This window comes from Carcharodon carcharias, chromosome 16, assembly GCF_017639515.1.
Source record: "Carcharodon carcharias isolate sCarCar2 chromosome 16, sCarCar2.pri, whole genome shotgun sequence".
NCBI classification, from domain to species: Eukaryota; Metazoa; Chordata; class Chondrichthyes; order Lamniformes; family Lamnidae; genus Carcharodon; species Carcharodon carcharias.
In genome coordinates this window covers 24,226,790-24,243,626 of record NC_054482.1, presented here as the reverse complement: position 1 = coordinate 24,243,626, position 16,837 = coordinate 24,226,790, and the positions used below count along the sequence as shown (strand labels likewise).

Below are 16,837 nucleotides of genomic sequence, written 5' to 3'. Positions count from 1 at the left end.
AATGTACATATCCAAAGCCAACCCTTGGTCTGCAGAATACAACTTGCAACCAGGCAATATTAACAGTGGTCTTGCTAGCTGTATTTAAAACTCATTATTCACTATGCTGGATGCATCAGACTGGTAGTACAACCTAAGAGAGGAGTGAATCATGACATAGTTAGTGCTGTGCCACAGGCCTTTCAGAAAACATTTCAATAACCTTTGAGAGGTTTACGTATCAAACACAGAATTTTAGAATCAAAGAGAAAATTGCAGATAACCATTTGGTTATATGTAATACTGCAGCCAGGGTGTTTGTTGTCACAGAGATGTCAGCCATCAATTCTGGGATGGATGCGTGTACTATGACGAGCAGCTAATGTCTGATGCAGCAAATCGTATGTTATGCTGTTCAAGTACAGCCATATCATATGAAATCCAAGGCAGAGCCTGTTACAAAACATTAGTGACATCAAATACGAAGTACTGTTAACAGTTTTGGACACGCTATTTAGTGAACACATAAACAATGAAACAGATTCAAATCAAGTTACTTAAAACGGTTGGCAGCTTTTTGAAATATAAACAGAGGTTAAGGAATTACATGGGATAGGACAAGGTCAAGGGCAAACAAAATCCAAGTTTAAAAAATTTTTATAAAGGGAAACACGAGATATAAGAAGATGGACATGCAAAGTTGGGAGGAAAAATAGATCTGATTATAACTGAAAAAGCTATAAACTATATGAAACTTAACTCAATCTGTTTAATAATAATGAATACTCACCCAACGTATCAAAAAAGTTAAGGCACAAGTTGCTTGATAAAAGATGGCCTTTGATTTTCTTGTACTTGCAAAGGCTCTTATCAATTTTCAACTTAAGTTTACTCTGGTTATTCTTGATTTTTTTTAGCTTGTGTTTCAGATGTCTCATAGATGAAATTGACTTGTCTACTTGCTTAAAAATGTTATCATGTGCCCTGGGATCTACTTAAAATACAGCATGGACACATCAAGTTTTCAGATCATTTCAGCGATTGGTTCAATCCCAATGCTGCTGCAAGGATCCTCCTTGTGTTGAAACGTGGCAAAACACTACTCTGTCTTGTTTTAGATTTGATAGCAAATACATAGGATAAACATTTACAGGAAAAGCAAATTTCTTTGCCAACTCTTAATTACAATTCATTTTCATGGCCTTTTGCCCTGACCAACTGCACAAGTATCTGACATTGCGAGCACACTTGGAAAATTTCAGACAGATTCAAGCCAAAGATAGTCTCAGTGATTGCAAGGAAAAGCAGGCGGATAAAGACTTAAGGAAAAGAAAGTGACCAGAGCCAAGCAGTACTTCAATAACCAGCTATTAAATTTGCAGGACTGCCATTAGATACAAAAACAGATTAACCACACAGTTATCCATAATTACAATGGGATTCCAACCTCAAAGCAGCTACCCAGCAACCAGCCGATTAATTGTTGTCACCTATCAGGCTGGGACACAATTATTGTGAACAAAACTTCTTTTTAACCTCTTAAGTACCACAACAGAATTTAAGGAGCTCATACCATCTTTGGCAAAAATATTGTCACAGCATTTCTTGTAACACTGCACAACTTAACAACAGCAATTACAACTTAGCAAGAGCAATGACAATCTCATATTCTTAGATCAGTGAATGGAACCCAAATCTTTACTTGTTGGTTTGTCAGCCGGGGCTCACTTCCACCTGAGTCACAAGGGTTTAAGTCCCACTCCAGGATTTCAGTGCAAAATTCAAATTTGACATTGCAGTGCAGTGCTGAGGAGTGCTGCTCTGTCGGAAGGCATTTCTCTGATGAGAAATTAAACCGAGAGCTGACCTGCCCCTGCCTTCTCAGGCGGATGTAAAAAATCGCCTGGCATTGTTCCAAGAGCAGCAGGAGCGCTATCCTCAGTGTCTGAGCCTATCTGCATACCTCAAACAACAACAGATCATCTACACTGCTGTTTAAGAGAGTTCACGGTGTACAATATTCCAACAGTAGCTGCACTTAACAAGTGCTTGATTGGCTTTGGGACATCTGATGTTCGTGAAATGTAAGTTCTTCCAATCTGGAGGGTGGGGGAGACACATGTGGAGGAATTTCAACAAATGGAAACTGAAGCACTCGGAATTTATCCTAACTTCCAATGCCCATCTCTAGCCTTGAAGTGAAGAGGGGGATGGAAGAGAGATGATGCATATTTATACTTAAGAACTAATAATTTAGTTGTGGGGAAGCCATCTTTTGTTCCAATACCTGACAAACAAATTAGCGAGTTTGACTGCAAACTTAAAACAAGGTCAACCTCTTCAACCTTTGAGTCTGCCATCAAATGCAAAAATACTTTCTCAGTCAGCAGATTCAATAAGGTACTGGTTCAATTCCTAACAGTTTAAAAGGAGAGGAATATGGCTTCAGAGTATGAAAATAATATGAAACACCAGCGGGTGTTGTAACAGTCTGGAGTCAGCAGCCTTCTCAAATATCTACACATACCTTGCAACAGACCCACATCTCATGGAAAATTCAATATTCTTTAAGTAGCAAACATTGTTGGGTCAGCTCACCAAAAAGGATGATTATTAGTCATAATGATAATCATAATGATTGGCAAAGACTGAGTGAGGTTCTGAGAATTTTTGACAGAAATTTTAATAATTCTCTATCACTTTTTATGTGAACAGAAAAACGTACTTAGATTGGAAGACTCAACAGAATTATTAATCCTGTACTTGACTCAGATCTGAGGAATTGTAATAAACATGCCAATGTAAACAACAACAAGATTTATCACATCAAGGATAATATGCCTGACTGAAGTCCCAATTGCTGAAAAAACACGACAAAGAAAAACTCCACCACCGCCACTCACTTCAGTTTCAAAGATGGCTCCAACTGGTGACAATTGTTTTTGTACTGTTTAGCGCAAATTTTTCTCACCTGAATGGCATTGAATTCTCCAATGCACCCTCAATGCCATATCTATTTATCAGCATTCACCAGTCACACAACAATACAACAAACCTACCCTGCCACCATCCAAACATTGGCTCTCTGTTTAAAAGTTTGTAATCTCTTGATCTTGGTCTCACAATCCAATTATGCTTTTCCATTCAATCTACCAATTCAACTGTGACCTAAACACATTGACAAGCCCATGCAAAGGGCTACAGACTCCTGGGAAGTGAACAGCAGGATAACAACTGAAGAAGCTTCTTTTTAAGTGGTTATGCAAACATTTGTACAGTTGTTCCTTTTAACTAAGTTACAGCCATCAAAAAGCTGGACTTTTTCTGCTTGTTGCAATTAAGTGTCAATGCTATTAACTACTCATGCATCCATGTAATTTTCTTCACCAAAATATAATTATCAAACAGCTCGGCAGTTAATTACTCAGTCTTATAACTGAGCCAGTTCCTGCATCAACATATGGAACTAAAGCAGTAAATTCCAAGTGTTGCAACTTACCTTGCAGGGCCATAACTGAGTGCTATAAACGCCAGCAATACCATGGCACACACAGCTCTTCGTTTTGGAGCAGTAACTTTTAGTTGCTGATTCTGAAAAAAAAGAGAAATGGTTACATTTATCAAATACGCAGGAAATTTCAAATGCATTCAACCATAATATTTTTCAAAAGGGTATGAAACTTTCTTTTCCATCTTTGCCTGCTGCATTCTACTTTTCCCAACCTTTTTCAGGCCCCCTTTCATCTTAACACATCATATCAACTGCAAACGCACTGCCTCATATCACTTCAAGTACCACCAAACTGATATGTTGCCATTTTATATTCAAACAAAAGTTACTTTTGCATGACATAAACTCAGCTTTATGTTTCTTTTATTTTTTTGTTTTGTTTTTTTAGCCTTGCTGATCATTAGATTTTTTATGACAAACCCAGGAGAAACATGTTTCTTTCAAAGCCTGTCTTCACTTTGGATCATTTTACATTAAGCCATTTGTTGAACATTCCCAGCCAAATTGCCTATAAACTACATACAGCCAGGCAAATAATTTTATTCTCACAAATTTAACCCCCTCATGCATCACAAATCGCCAACACAGCTCAGCTTTCATGCATATATACTCCAAGCGTGCAGCGCACAATCCTGCAGTCAAATAAAGGTGACTACATGCCTGCATCAAAGATGCTCTAAATTTCTCACACAGGTTCTAACAGAGCAATGGATGCAAGAATCTACACTGCTAAATGAAACTATTAACACAAAAATTAAGGATCATTTTTATTTTGCATACTTGTTATTTTAGGGTGCATAACAACCTGAAGTCATCAAGTGACTTAGAAATACATACATTCAGAGGCTACTTATACAAACCCAGCTCGACCTCACTATAATCGTCCCTGACCACATCCACTAGTTTTAAATCATCTGACTGCTCAGCCAACATCCAGTTTTGCGCTAGCAGAAATTTCCTCAATTGAAAGACTGAAAAGACAAAAGTTATTATCTTCAGTCCACACAACAAACTCTTGTTCCCAAGCCACTGGCTGCATCCCACTCACTGGCAACTATCTGAGCTGAACCAGGCTGCTCCCAATCTTGGCATTTTATTTGACCCAGTTTCCGACCACATACCTGCACCGTTATTAAGATTGCTTCTTTCCATTTCTGCCCCTGCCTCTGTTACCTCTAAACTTCCCAGACTGGGAGCCAATGTGAGACTTAGTGTGAATTAGCAAACAGGTAGCAGTTTTAGATGAGCTCAAGTTTACGGAGGATGGGAATTGAGAGGCTGGCCATGAGAGTATTGGAATAGTGGCATTACGCTGGTATATAGTTGGGAGAGATGCCCTGGGGGCCCTCAACATTGACTCCGCACTCCATGAAGTCTCATGGCATAAGGGAAACATCAAAAAGGAAACCTCCCGCTCATTACCACCTACAACCCTTCCTCAGCTCATAAATCGGTACTCCATGTTCAACACCACTTGGATGGAGCACTGAGGGTAGCAAGGGCATAGAATTTGCTCTGGGTGAGGGGGGCTTCAATGTCCACCACTAAGGTGGCTAGAAGCACCACTACTGACTGAGCTGGCCAAGTCAAACTTACATAGCATACAAGCATACAAATGAGGAGAAGTTAGGCCACTTGGCCCTTCGAGCCTGCTCCGCCATTCAATAAGTTCAAAGCTGATCGGATTGTAACCTCAACTCCACATTCCTGCCTCCTTTGATAACCTTTCACCCCCTTGCTTGTCAAAAATCTATCTACCTCTGCCTTAAAAATATTCAAAGTCTCTGCTTCCACCACCTTTTGAAGGAGTGTTCCAAAGACTCTCAATTCTCTGAGAGAAAAAACTTCTCCTCATCTGTCTAAATGGGCACCTCTTATTTTTTTTTTTAAACAGTGGCCCAGTACTAGATACATCCATAAGAGGAAACATTCTCACCACGTCTGCCCTATCACGACCCCTCGGGATCTTATATCTTTCAATCAAGTCGCCTCTTACTCTTCTAAACTCAATACAAGCCTGGTCTGTCCAACCTTTCCTCAGAAGACAACCCACCCAAACCAGGTATTAGTTTAGTAAGCCTTCTCTGAACTGCTTCCAATGCACTTACATCCTTCCCCAAATAAGGAGAGCAATGTTGTACGCAGTACTCCAGATGTGGTCTCATTGGTGTATAACTGAAGCATAACCTCCCTACTTTTGTATTCAATTCCCCTCACAATAAATTCTAACATCATATTAACTTTCCTAATTACTTGCTGTACCTGCAGACCAGCCTTTTGCAGTTCATGCACAAGGACACCAAGATCCCTCTGCTTCCCAGAGCTCTGTGATCTCGCACCATTTAGATAATATGCTTTTTTGATTTTTTTCAGCCAAAATGGACAATTTCACACTTTCCCACATTATACTCCATTTGCCAGGTCTTTGCCCAATCACTTAACCTATCTCCCTTTGTAGCCTCCTTGTGCCCTCTTCACATCGTTATGTCCTACCTATCTGTGTGTCATCAGCAAAATTAGCAACCATACCTTCAGTCCATTCATCCAAGTCATTTATATGAATTATCAAAAGTTGAGGCCCCCATACTGACTCCTGTGGCACGCCACTCATCACATCCTGCCAACCAGAAAATGAGCCATTTATGTCAACTCTCTGCTTCCTGTTAGCTAGCCAATCTTCTATCCAGGCCAAGATGTTACCCCCTACACCATGAGCTTTTATTTTTCACAATAACCTTTGATGTGACACCTTATCAAATGCCCTCTGGAAATCTAAATACAGTACATCCACCAGTTCCCTTTTATCTACAGCATATGTTACTTCTTCAAAGAACAAATTGGTTAAACATGATTTCCCTTTCATAAAACCATGTTGACTCTGCCTGATTACCTTGAATTCATCCAAGTGCCCTGCTATTGCATCTTTAACAATAGCTTCTAACATTTTCCCTATGACAGATGTTAATCTAACTGGGCTGTACATAAGAACATAAGAACTAGGAGCAGGAGTAGGCAATTCAGCCCCTCGAGCCTGCCCCACCATTCATTACGATCATGGCTGATCTCATTTTGGCCTCAACTCCAATTTCGTGACCTCTCCCCATAACTAACTAAAAATCTGTCTATCTCCTCCTTAAATTTATTCAACGTCCCGGCATCCACTGCACTCTGAGATAGGTAATTCCTCCTCATCTCTAATTTAAATTTACCATCCCTGAGCCTAAAACTATGGTCTATCGTTCTAGAATGCCCCAGAAGAGGAAACATCCGCTCCATGTCTACTTTGTCTATCCCCTTTAGCATCTTATATACCTCAATTAGATCTCCTCTCATCCTTCTAAACTCTAGCGAGTATAGACCCTAACTGCTCAATCTCTCCTCATAAGACAAGCCCCGCATCTCTGGAATCTATCTAGTGAACCTCCTCTGAACCTCCTCCATTGCAACTACATCTTTCCTCAAGTAAGGGGACCAAAACTGTGCATAGTACTCCAGGTGTGGTCTCACCAATGCCTTGTACAGTTGCAACAACACTTCCCTACTAAGACCAGCCCAGCGTATGACACGAGCTGTAGCACTCAGCGCTACCTGTGCAGGCAGGAGAAGGAGAGAGAGTCGGGGCCAGCGCTCTTCAATTTCCCTGAAGCACAGAGCTGCCTCAGGGAGATTGAATCAGTATTGTAAACAGTGAATGAAAGGTTTAAAAATGTATTTAAACATGTCCCCTCATGTGACTGTGTCACATGAGATGGGGCATGTTTTTATATTTATGAAATGTTTTTAATTTAATTTAAAAAAGCTTCAGAAACTTCCTCCTAAAAAATGCCAAGGCCGCTTGGCCTTTTTGCCTGCCCGCCAACCTTAAGGTTGGACAAGCAGCTTTAACAATTGTCTTAATCAGGTCCTTAATGGCTTTAATAAGCCATTTACATATCAGCGGGCGTGCAGCCGACTCTGGCGCGCGCCTGCCGAATGAAATATCACAGGACTGCACGATGACATCAGGACACACACCCAATGTCATTGCGCGTCATTTTACGCAGTGGGGTGTCAGGCCCATCCCCGCCACTGACTGAAAAATCCTGCCCCTGATTTACAGCTATTACTGGGATGTTACCTGTATCTATATAGTGAAGAGTGATGCAAAATACCAGTTCAATTCATCTGCCATCTCATTATCTTCCATTATTAATTCCCCAGACTCAGTGCTCATTTTGTTAACTCTTTACTTTTTTAAACATCTAAAGAAACTCTTACTTTCTGTCTTTATATTTCTAGCTATCTTTCTCTCACACTCTAATTTTTCCTTACTTGTCAATCCTTTGGTCATTCTTTGCTCTTTTTTATATTCTGCCCAATCTTCTGAGCTGCCACCCATCTATGCACAATTATATGCTTTTTTTTCAAGTTTAATACTATCTTTAATTATTTTACCACTGATGATGGGTCCTCCCCCTTGGAATTTTTCTTTCTCTCCTTATTTCTCTTTGTTTATTACACTAACCGATAAAGCTATACTTTCAACATCCATGGCTGATGTTTGCCCAGTTATTATTTCCACGAACAAGCATTTTTCAGAAAATATAATCAGATGCAATGAAGTTTGATTATTTATCCTTAAATCTCCAACATGTCCAACATACAGCCTTTTGCAAGAGCACAGGAATTAAGCCAGTGCGCCATTTCAAAAATGTCCGGTTTTTGAACAACTCTGGTTTTTGGACAGCTGGATTTGGATGTCCAACTTGCACTACCACCTTAATAAAATAGGAGGGCGTGGTGCTGCAAATGGAAAAGGAGATATCACCACATCAACAGTCTGCACTTGCACTATAATTGCAATTTTCACCATAGTAACATGTCAAACTTTACACTACCCTACTGCCAAGTGTTGGCATTGAATAAGTTTTGGCATCAGTTGTGCAGCTGAGCTTCCTCAACTTGGTTCCACAAGTGCCCACTGAGGTGATAATGTTCTAACTTCCAGAGGATACTTTTCTTCAGCAGTGACGATCCATACAGACTGTCTCAGCTCAAATTTTACAAATCAGCTTCTGATCAAAAGTAATCAACAATAACACAGTTCTAACAGCTGTCAGCAATATTGCTAACAGAATCAGCAACACACTATCACCAAAGAGAAATTAACTACAGTGACACATTGGGTAGCATATCAAGCCCAAGACATAATCCCCAAACTCCATTCCATCCTTCTCCTCACCCTATGAAACATGGTACAATCACCAGAAATGTACCTTATCAAGACTGAGATTCAAAGTAACATTGCTCAACCATCATGCATTTGAAAAATTGTGCTTAAAATTTGAAACTGAAAAACATGACCAGGTGTGGACAAACATGAGGCGGTTGTAACCTAAGCAACTTTGAATATTTTCACTGAGCTTGCAGGAACGTCCTTCGAAATTTGGGATGCCATGAAGATCTGACAAGACACTATATAAATGCAAGTTCCGTCTGTAATCAATGTTAGCAGGCTGTTTGACATGGGGAGATGATCACATGCGAACACAATCTTGGTCAATACAGGCACACATTCCAGAGGGAACCATCGGATAGCAATCAGGAACAGGCTTTTTCTTTCTTTAGTAATAGGATACTATTGTTATTATAGCAACTCTACCACTACCTTAGCTGAGCTAGCTGATCTCAGCCAAGACCCAGCAATTCCAAAGCTCATAGTTTTGTAAATGACTTAATGATTTGTATAATTCTTTCCATGAGCATAATTCACGAAGGAGAAATTGGGACAGTGAAGATCTCTTCCTCTCTCATTTCTATCGCAATGAATTACAAACAATTTAACCCCTTCTACCCCAGTGAAATGAATTCCAAACAATTCAATGCCTTCTACCTCAGTGAATTTTTCTCTCCATCTCTCCCATTATATCTGTAAATTGCATGCAGGGCCCAGCTGCCAGACTAGGTCTGCTGCATGTAGTGATGGAATTAACAAGAAGGAAAAACCTACCTGACCTTGCCTCCACCAATTTACCTGTTGCAGATGCATCTGTCCATGACAGGATTGGTAAGAATGAATTCACGCAGCCTTTGTGGAGACAAAAGCCCATCTTAACACTGAGAACCATGCATCGTGTTATGTGGCACTACCACCGTGCTAAATGGGTAGATTCAGAACAGGAATGGCATATCAAAACTGGGCATCCATTAGGCACTGTGGATCATAAGAATTAATAAAATTGTAATCTGCAACCTCATGGCACAGAATATCCCTCACTCTACCATTACCATCAAGCCAGTGGATTAACCTTGGTTCAATGAGGAGAGCAGGAGAACATGCCAGGAAAGGTACCAGGGATACTTATTGATGAGGTGCTAACCCGGTGAAGCTACACAACTTGGCAAACAGCAGGAACAACATACAACAGAACAAATTAAGCAACCAAGAACAACCAACAAATCAGATCAAAACTCTCCAGTCCTGCTTCATTCAATCATGAATACTGGCGAACAATTAAACAACTAACTGAATGAGGCTACTCCACAAATAACCCATCCTCAATGAGGGGAGAGCTCAGCACATCATTGCAAAAGGCAAAGCTGAAGCAGTTACAACCATCTTCAGTTAGAAATACTGAGTGGATGATCCATCTCAGCCTCCTTCTAAGATCCCCACATCACAGATGTCAGTCTTTAAGCAATTCAAATCACTCCACGTATAAGGAGAAATGGTAGAAAATCCTGGATAGTGCAACTGTTATAGGCTCTGACAACATACCGGCATTTGTACTGAAGATTCGTGCTCCAGAGCTAGCCATGCCCCTAGCCAAGCTGTTCTAGCATCCAGCCAGCCATGTGCAAAATTGCCCGGGTGTGTCCTGTCCACAAAAAAAGCAGGACAAGTCCAATCTGACCAACTATTGTCTCATCAGTCAGATCATCATTAAAAAGTGATAGAAGGTGCCGTGACAGTGCTACCAAATGACACTTGCACAGCGATTATCTGCTTATTAATGGTCAGCTTGGGTTCTGCCAGGACAACTCACCTCCCAACCTCATGACAGCCTTGGTGAAAACACGGACAAAAGAGCTGAACTTAAGAAGTGAATTGAGAATGACTACTTTTCACATCAAGGAAGTGCTTGCTAGGGCATCAAAATCAGGGGAAAAACTCTTCACTGGTTGGAGTTATAACCAGCACAACAGAAGAAGGTGGTGGGTGTTGGAGGTCAGTCATCTCAGCTCCAGGACGCCACTGTAGGAGTTCCTCAGGAACTTGGCTCAACTATCCCCAATTGCTTCACCAATGACTTTCCCGCCATCATATGGTCAGAAGTGGAGGGTGATGATTGCACAATGTTCAGTCCCATTCGTGACTCCTCCGATACTTAAGCGGTCCACGCCCACATACAGCAAGAGCTGGACAACATTCAGGCTTGGGCCAATAAGTGCAATTAACATTCACACCACAAAAATACCAAGGAACTGCTATCTCCAACAAAAGAGGAACTAACATCTCCCCTTGACATTCAGTGACATCACCATCATTGAATCCCCCACTATCAACATGCTTGGGGTTCTACTGACCAGAAACGGAACTGGACTAGCTATATAAATAATGGCTATAAGAGCAGGTCAGAAATTGGGAATTCTGCAGTGAGTCACTGACTCCCCAGAGCCTGTCCAAAATCTACAAGACACAAGTCAGGAATGTGATGGAACACTCTCCACTTGCTGGATCACTGCGGCTCCAACAACACTCAAGATGCTCAACACTATTCAGGACAAAGCAGCCCCACATGATCAGCACCCCAAACAATAACTTTTTCACTCACTCCCTGTACTACTGGCAGCAATATGCACCACAGCAACTCGCCAAGCCTCCTTCAAAAGCACTTTACAAACCTGCAACCTCCATCCCAACAAAAACACAGGCAGCAGACACAAGGGAACACCACCGCCTGCAAATTCACCTCCAAACCACACGCGATCTTGACTTGGAAATACATCACTGTTCCTTCACCGTGGCAGGGTCAAAATCTTGGAACTCCCTTCCTCACAGCACTGTGGGTGTACCGACACCAGATGCACTGCAGCGATTCAAGGTGGCAGCTCGCCACTTCTCAAAGGCAACAAAGGCTGGCCTTACCAGTGATGCTCACATGCCATAAAAGAATTAAAAAAGCTAAATAAAATATCATTGTGTCTGATATTCAAGGTCAAGAAGGAAAGGTTTTTTTTCATTTAACTTGTAGGAAGCTGTACTTTGCAACAGTACAGTAATCTAAATTGCAACTCAACAGCCCCAGAGCATTTTCACCTACGTTCACTGAACAAGCTCTTGGGCTGTTCCTAAAGGTACGACATGATGAATTTTTGAAGCCAGAGCAGAATACTATTGGAACAACCAAATCACTGTGTGAAACTGGCTACATCAAGAGCAGGTTACAGCTATATTTTGTGCACTATGTCAGAGCTTGTGACTGAACACAGGTCAATCCTGCATGTATTTTCATGATTAAGAATATGCTTGAAGATTTATTTTATCCTGTGTGTATGAGTTAGTCAGTTCTACCCCTAAAGGTGCAGTGGAAATCCTTCAGAAAATCACTTAGTAAAATTTCAAGAAAAGTTTTATGATAACCTAAGTAGTAATTCATTCATGCCATAATAAAATACCCATTCCAATGGTTTCTATTTAGTTGGAAAAGTGAACACTTGGATAATACCCAATTAGTATTTTAATATTATGGAAATGAACTGCAGGTCAAACAAATGGCATAGAAGTTTTGTTTTCTCCAGTAACTTGAGAACATAATCTCAATTGACATTGCAGTGAAGGATTATTGCATTGTGAAATGAGCTGTCCTTCACTGGAGGTGTTAAACTTAGACTCTGTCTATCCTCACCCATAGTAATCACGGAGCCTATGGTGCTATTCACAAAAGAGTGCAATACTGTGCCAGTATTCTGGCAAACATTTGTGACTTGATCAAAAAAATCTCATGTCCATTCATCTCAGATGTTTATGGAATTTTACTGATTGCAAAATCATTGCCACATCTGTGCACATAACAGGCACCATTTTTCAAAGTAATTAACTGCACTTGAAGTGCTGTGTGACATTTGAGACAAGTTGTAACTTAAAAAATGCTTTTGTTAAAAGATCCCATTGGACTTTATTCAAGTCGAATTAGGTCTTCCAAATGTATTGTTTTCACACTATCCTGGCCTCCGTGACCCAAAGTCAGCTCTTCAACTGAAAGCAACCTCACTGTTCAGACTCACACTACTTCTGCATGAAAGTCAGTTTGGAACATGACTTACCTCTGACATCAGCTCCTGGAGCTGTTTTTGAAGAGAACCATTTTCATTCTTAAGCTTTGTATTTTCAACCAGTGCAGACTTCAGCCTGTGCTCTAGGTTCAGAAGATACTCCTTCTTCTTCCTCCGGGACAAGCATGCTGATTCACGGTTCTTAATCATTCTTTCCTGTCGTCTTTGTGCATTTACCTATTAGTTAGCAAAATGGGATGCAATAGCTGAAAATGTTACAATTGTGTGTGTAAATTTGTAAACAACCAAATCCTTGATTCCAAACTCAACCATCAATTTCAGGCAAACTTTAGTTTACTTAATTCTGGCCATTTTACATGCACAGCAATTTTTTCAAATGCAACAACAATCTACAGATGAATTTATAACATAAGAAATAGGATCTGAAGGGGGTCATCTGGTCCTTCAAGCCTGCTCTGCCATTGGTCATGAGTGGTCTTAAATCCCTGAGTACCCAAAAAACTATTGACCTCTGTCCTGAGGTCTGCTTTCAGTGTCAACTATGAGATTTTGGAACAAGTCGTCCCAGAGCCACTTAAGGCTCAACAAAAATGTTCTACAGGTGGCGTAACCGTTATCCGAAATCTTCAGGGCTGATTGTGATTTGGATTTGGATTTCAGGTGCTGCATATAGGACTAGGCCTACTTACATTACAATAGCCTACACCTTGTCTACCTATAGTCTAAAGTCAATAAATTGGCTAGAAAAGTAAGATGTACCACTGAATAATAAATACAGGGTATCTGTACTGAGTTCTCAACTCTAGCACCATCTGCAATGCTGCTTGTAGGAGACGGTTCGATGTCCTCTGTTGCGAGGCATTCTTGAACATTCCCTCAGCTTCATCTGCCTCAGCAACATTGGTTTTCGTTTCATAAGTTCGTCTTTTATTTTATAGTTTGACATTATTACTTGCTCACTTATAAATGCAGTTTGCTCGAGCGCATCTATCAACCCATCGCACACATTAATACTATTGTCCATGGGCACTTCCTCTGCCATATTCACTATTTCATCCTCATCATCACCGTTTTTTATCAAGTTGATCTTGATGTAAAACCATTTTTGCAATTTCCCAGTCAGTCAAAGAATGCATCAAGGGAGCACTGTTATCATTGTTAAACACTTCTTCGATATCCTCAGCCTCCAGTGTATTCACACATTCCACTGACATACCTTTCACATATTCAAGAAACTGGTCACCAAGATTTTTCTCCTCATTCACACAAAAACCTTCAAAGTCTTCATCAATATTATCGTCTTCAATGAACATTGTAACACTGCCAGCCAATGATCAAGGTGTCTTTATCAACAAGGAACCAGGCATTAGCAAATGTGTAGATGGCGTCCTTAACTGTAAACTCCTTTTGGAAGCCTTCCACCCCTAGGCCTTTGCTCACAGCACCAAGCAAACTATGCAAGGAAGAGTCTTTATATTCACAAATATAAAAACAAAAAACTGCGGATGCTGGAAATCCAGAACTAAAACAGAATTACCTGGAAAAATTCAGCAGGTCTGGCAGCATCGGCGGAGAAGAAAAAAGAGTTGACGTTTCGAGTCCTCATGACCCTTCAACAAAACTAGGTGAATCCAAGGAGAGGGGTGAAATATAAGCTGGTTTAAGGTGGGTGGGGGGAAAGAAGTGGAGGGGGGGTGTGGTTGTAGGGACAAGCAAGTAGTGATAGGAGCAGATAATCAAAAGATGTCACAGACAAAAGAACACAGGTGTTAAAGTTGGTGATATTATCTAAACAAATGTGCTAATTAAGAATGGATGGTAGAGCACTCAAGATATAGCTCTAGTGGGGGTGGGGGGGCAGAAAAGATTTAAAAATAATGGAAATAGGTGGGAAAAGAAAAATCTATATAAATTATTGGAAAAAACAAAAGGAAGGGGGAAGAAACAGAAAGGGGGTGGGGATGGAGGAGGGAGTTCACGACCTAAAGTTGTTGAATTAAATATTCAGTCCGGAAGGCTGTAAAGTGCCTAGTCGGAAGATGAGGTGTTGTTCCTCCAGTTTGCGTTGGGCTTCACTGGAACAATGCAGCAAGCCAAGGACAGACATGTGGGCAAGAGAGCAGGGTGGAGTGTTAAAATGGCAAGCGACAGGAAGGTTTGGGTCATTCTTGCAGACAGACCGCAGGTGTTCTGCAAAGCAGTCGCCCAGTTTACGTTTGGTCTCTCCAATGTAGAGGAGACCGCATTGGGAGCAACGAATGCAGTAGACTAAGTTGGGGGAAATGCAAGTGAAATGCTGCTTCACTTGAAAGGAGTGTTTGGGCTCTTGGACGGTGAGGAGAGAGGAAGTGAAGGGGCAGGTGTTACATCTTTTGCGTAGGCATGGGGAGGTGCCATAGGAGGGGGTTGAGGAGTAGGGGATGATGGAGGAGTGGACCAGGGTGTCCTGGAGGGAACGATCCCTACAGAATGCCGCTGGGGGGGGGTGAAGGGAAGATGTGTTTGGTGGTGGCATCATGCTGGAGTTGGCAGAAATGGCGGAGGATGATCCTTTGAATGAGGAGGCTGGTGGGATGATAAGTGAGGACAAGGGGGACCCTATCATGTTTCTGGGAGGGAGGAGAAGGCGTGAGGGCGGATGCACGGGAAATGGGCCAGACACGGTTGAGGGCCCTGTCAACGACCGTGGGTGGAAAACCTTGGTTAAGGAAGAAGGAGGACATGTCAGAGGAACTGTTTTTGAAGGTAGCATCATCAGAACAGATGCGACGGAGGCCAAGGAACTGAGAGAATGGGATGGAGTCCTTACAGGAAGCGGGGTGTGAGGAGCTGTTGTCGAGGTAGCTGTGGGAGTCGGTAGGCTTGTAATGGATATTGGTGGACAGTCTATCACCAGAGATTGAGACAGAGAGGTCAAGGAAGGGAAGGGAAGTGTCAGAGATGGACCACGTGAAAATGATGGAGGGGTGGAGATTGGAAGCAAAATTAATAAATTTTTCCAAGTCCCGACGAGAGCATGAAGCAGCACCAAAGTAATCATCGATGTACCGGAGAAAGAGTTGTGGAAGGGGGCCGGAGTAGGACTGGAACAAGGAATGTTCCACATACCCCATAAAGAGACAGGCATAGCTGGGGCCCATGTGGGTACCCATAGCCACACCTTTTATTTGGAGGAAGTGAGAGGAGTTGAAGGAGAAATTGTTCAGTGTGAGAACAAGTTCAGCCAGACGGAGGAGAGTAGTGGTGGATGGGGATTGTTCAGGCCTCTGTTCGAGGAAGAAGCTAAGGGCCCTCAGACCAACCTGGTGTGGGATGGAGGTGTAGAGGGATTGGACGTCCATGGTGAAGAAGAAGCGGTTGGGGCCAGGGAACTGGAAATTGTTGATGTGACGTAAGGTGTCAGAGGAATCACGGATGTAGGTGGGAAGGGACTGGACATGGGGAGAGAGAAGGGAGTCAAGATAATGAGAAATGAGTTCTGCGGGGCAGGAGCAAGCTGACACGATCGGTCTACCGGGACAGCTCTGTTTGTGGATTTTGAGTAGGAGGTAGAAGCGGGCCGTCCGAGGTTGGGCGACTATCAGATTGGAAGCTGTGGGAGGAAGATCTCCAGAGGAGATGAGGTCAGTGACAGTCCTGGAAACAATGGCTTGATGTTCAGTGGTAGGGTCATGGTCCAGGGAGAGGTAGGAGGAAGTGTCTGCGAGTTGACGCTCAGCCTCCGCAAGGTAGAGGTCAGTGCGCTAGACAACAGCACCACCCTTGTCAGCGGGTTTGATGACAATGTCAGGGTTGGACCTGAGAGCATGGAGTGCAGTAAGTTCAAAGAGAGAAGATTAAAATGGGTGGGAGGGGCAGAGAAATTGAGACGACTAATGTCGCGCCGACAGTTCTCAATGAAAAGATCAAGAGAAGGTAAGAATCCAGAGGGAGGGGTCCAGGTGGAGGGAGAATATTGGAGGTGGGTAAAAGGATCCGTTGAACGGTTTGTTGAAACATTGTTCTTCACCAACAGTTTAGTAGGGGTATGTGCTGAACAATTGTCCAGGAGCAACATGATTTTACAGCTTT

The 16,837-nt window shown here is 42.0% G+C and overlaps 1 protein-coding gene across 2 annotated transcripts in view; it reads right to left on the bottom strand.

The window, feature by feature from the left end:
- The window catches only part of atf6 (activating transcription factor 6), a 368,108-nt gene that overhangs the window by 252,338 nt on the left and 98,933 nt on the right, over positions 1 to 16,837 (bottom strand). Inside the window, exons 8-9 of one of the 2 annotated variants that reach the window (XM_041207876.1) lie at positions 12,797 to 12,982; positions 3,479 to 3,570 (exon numbers count right to left, since the gene is read on the bottom strand). In XM_041207876.1, coding sequence (XP_041063810.1) covers positions 3,479 to 3,570; positions 12,797 to 12,982 — 278 coding nt within the window. The remainder of the gene's footprint in view (positions 1 to 3,478; positions 3,571 to 12,796; positions 12,983 to 16,837) is intronic. The other variant, XM_041207877.1, reaches the window with a different exon arrangement.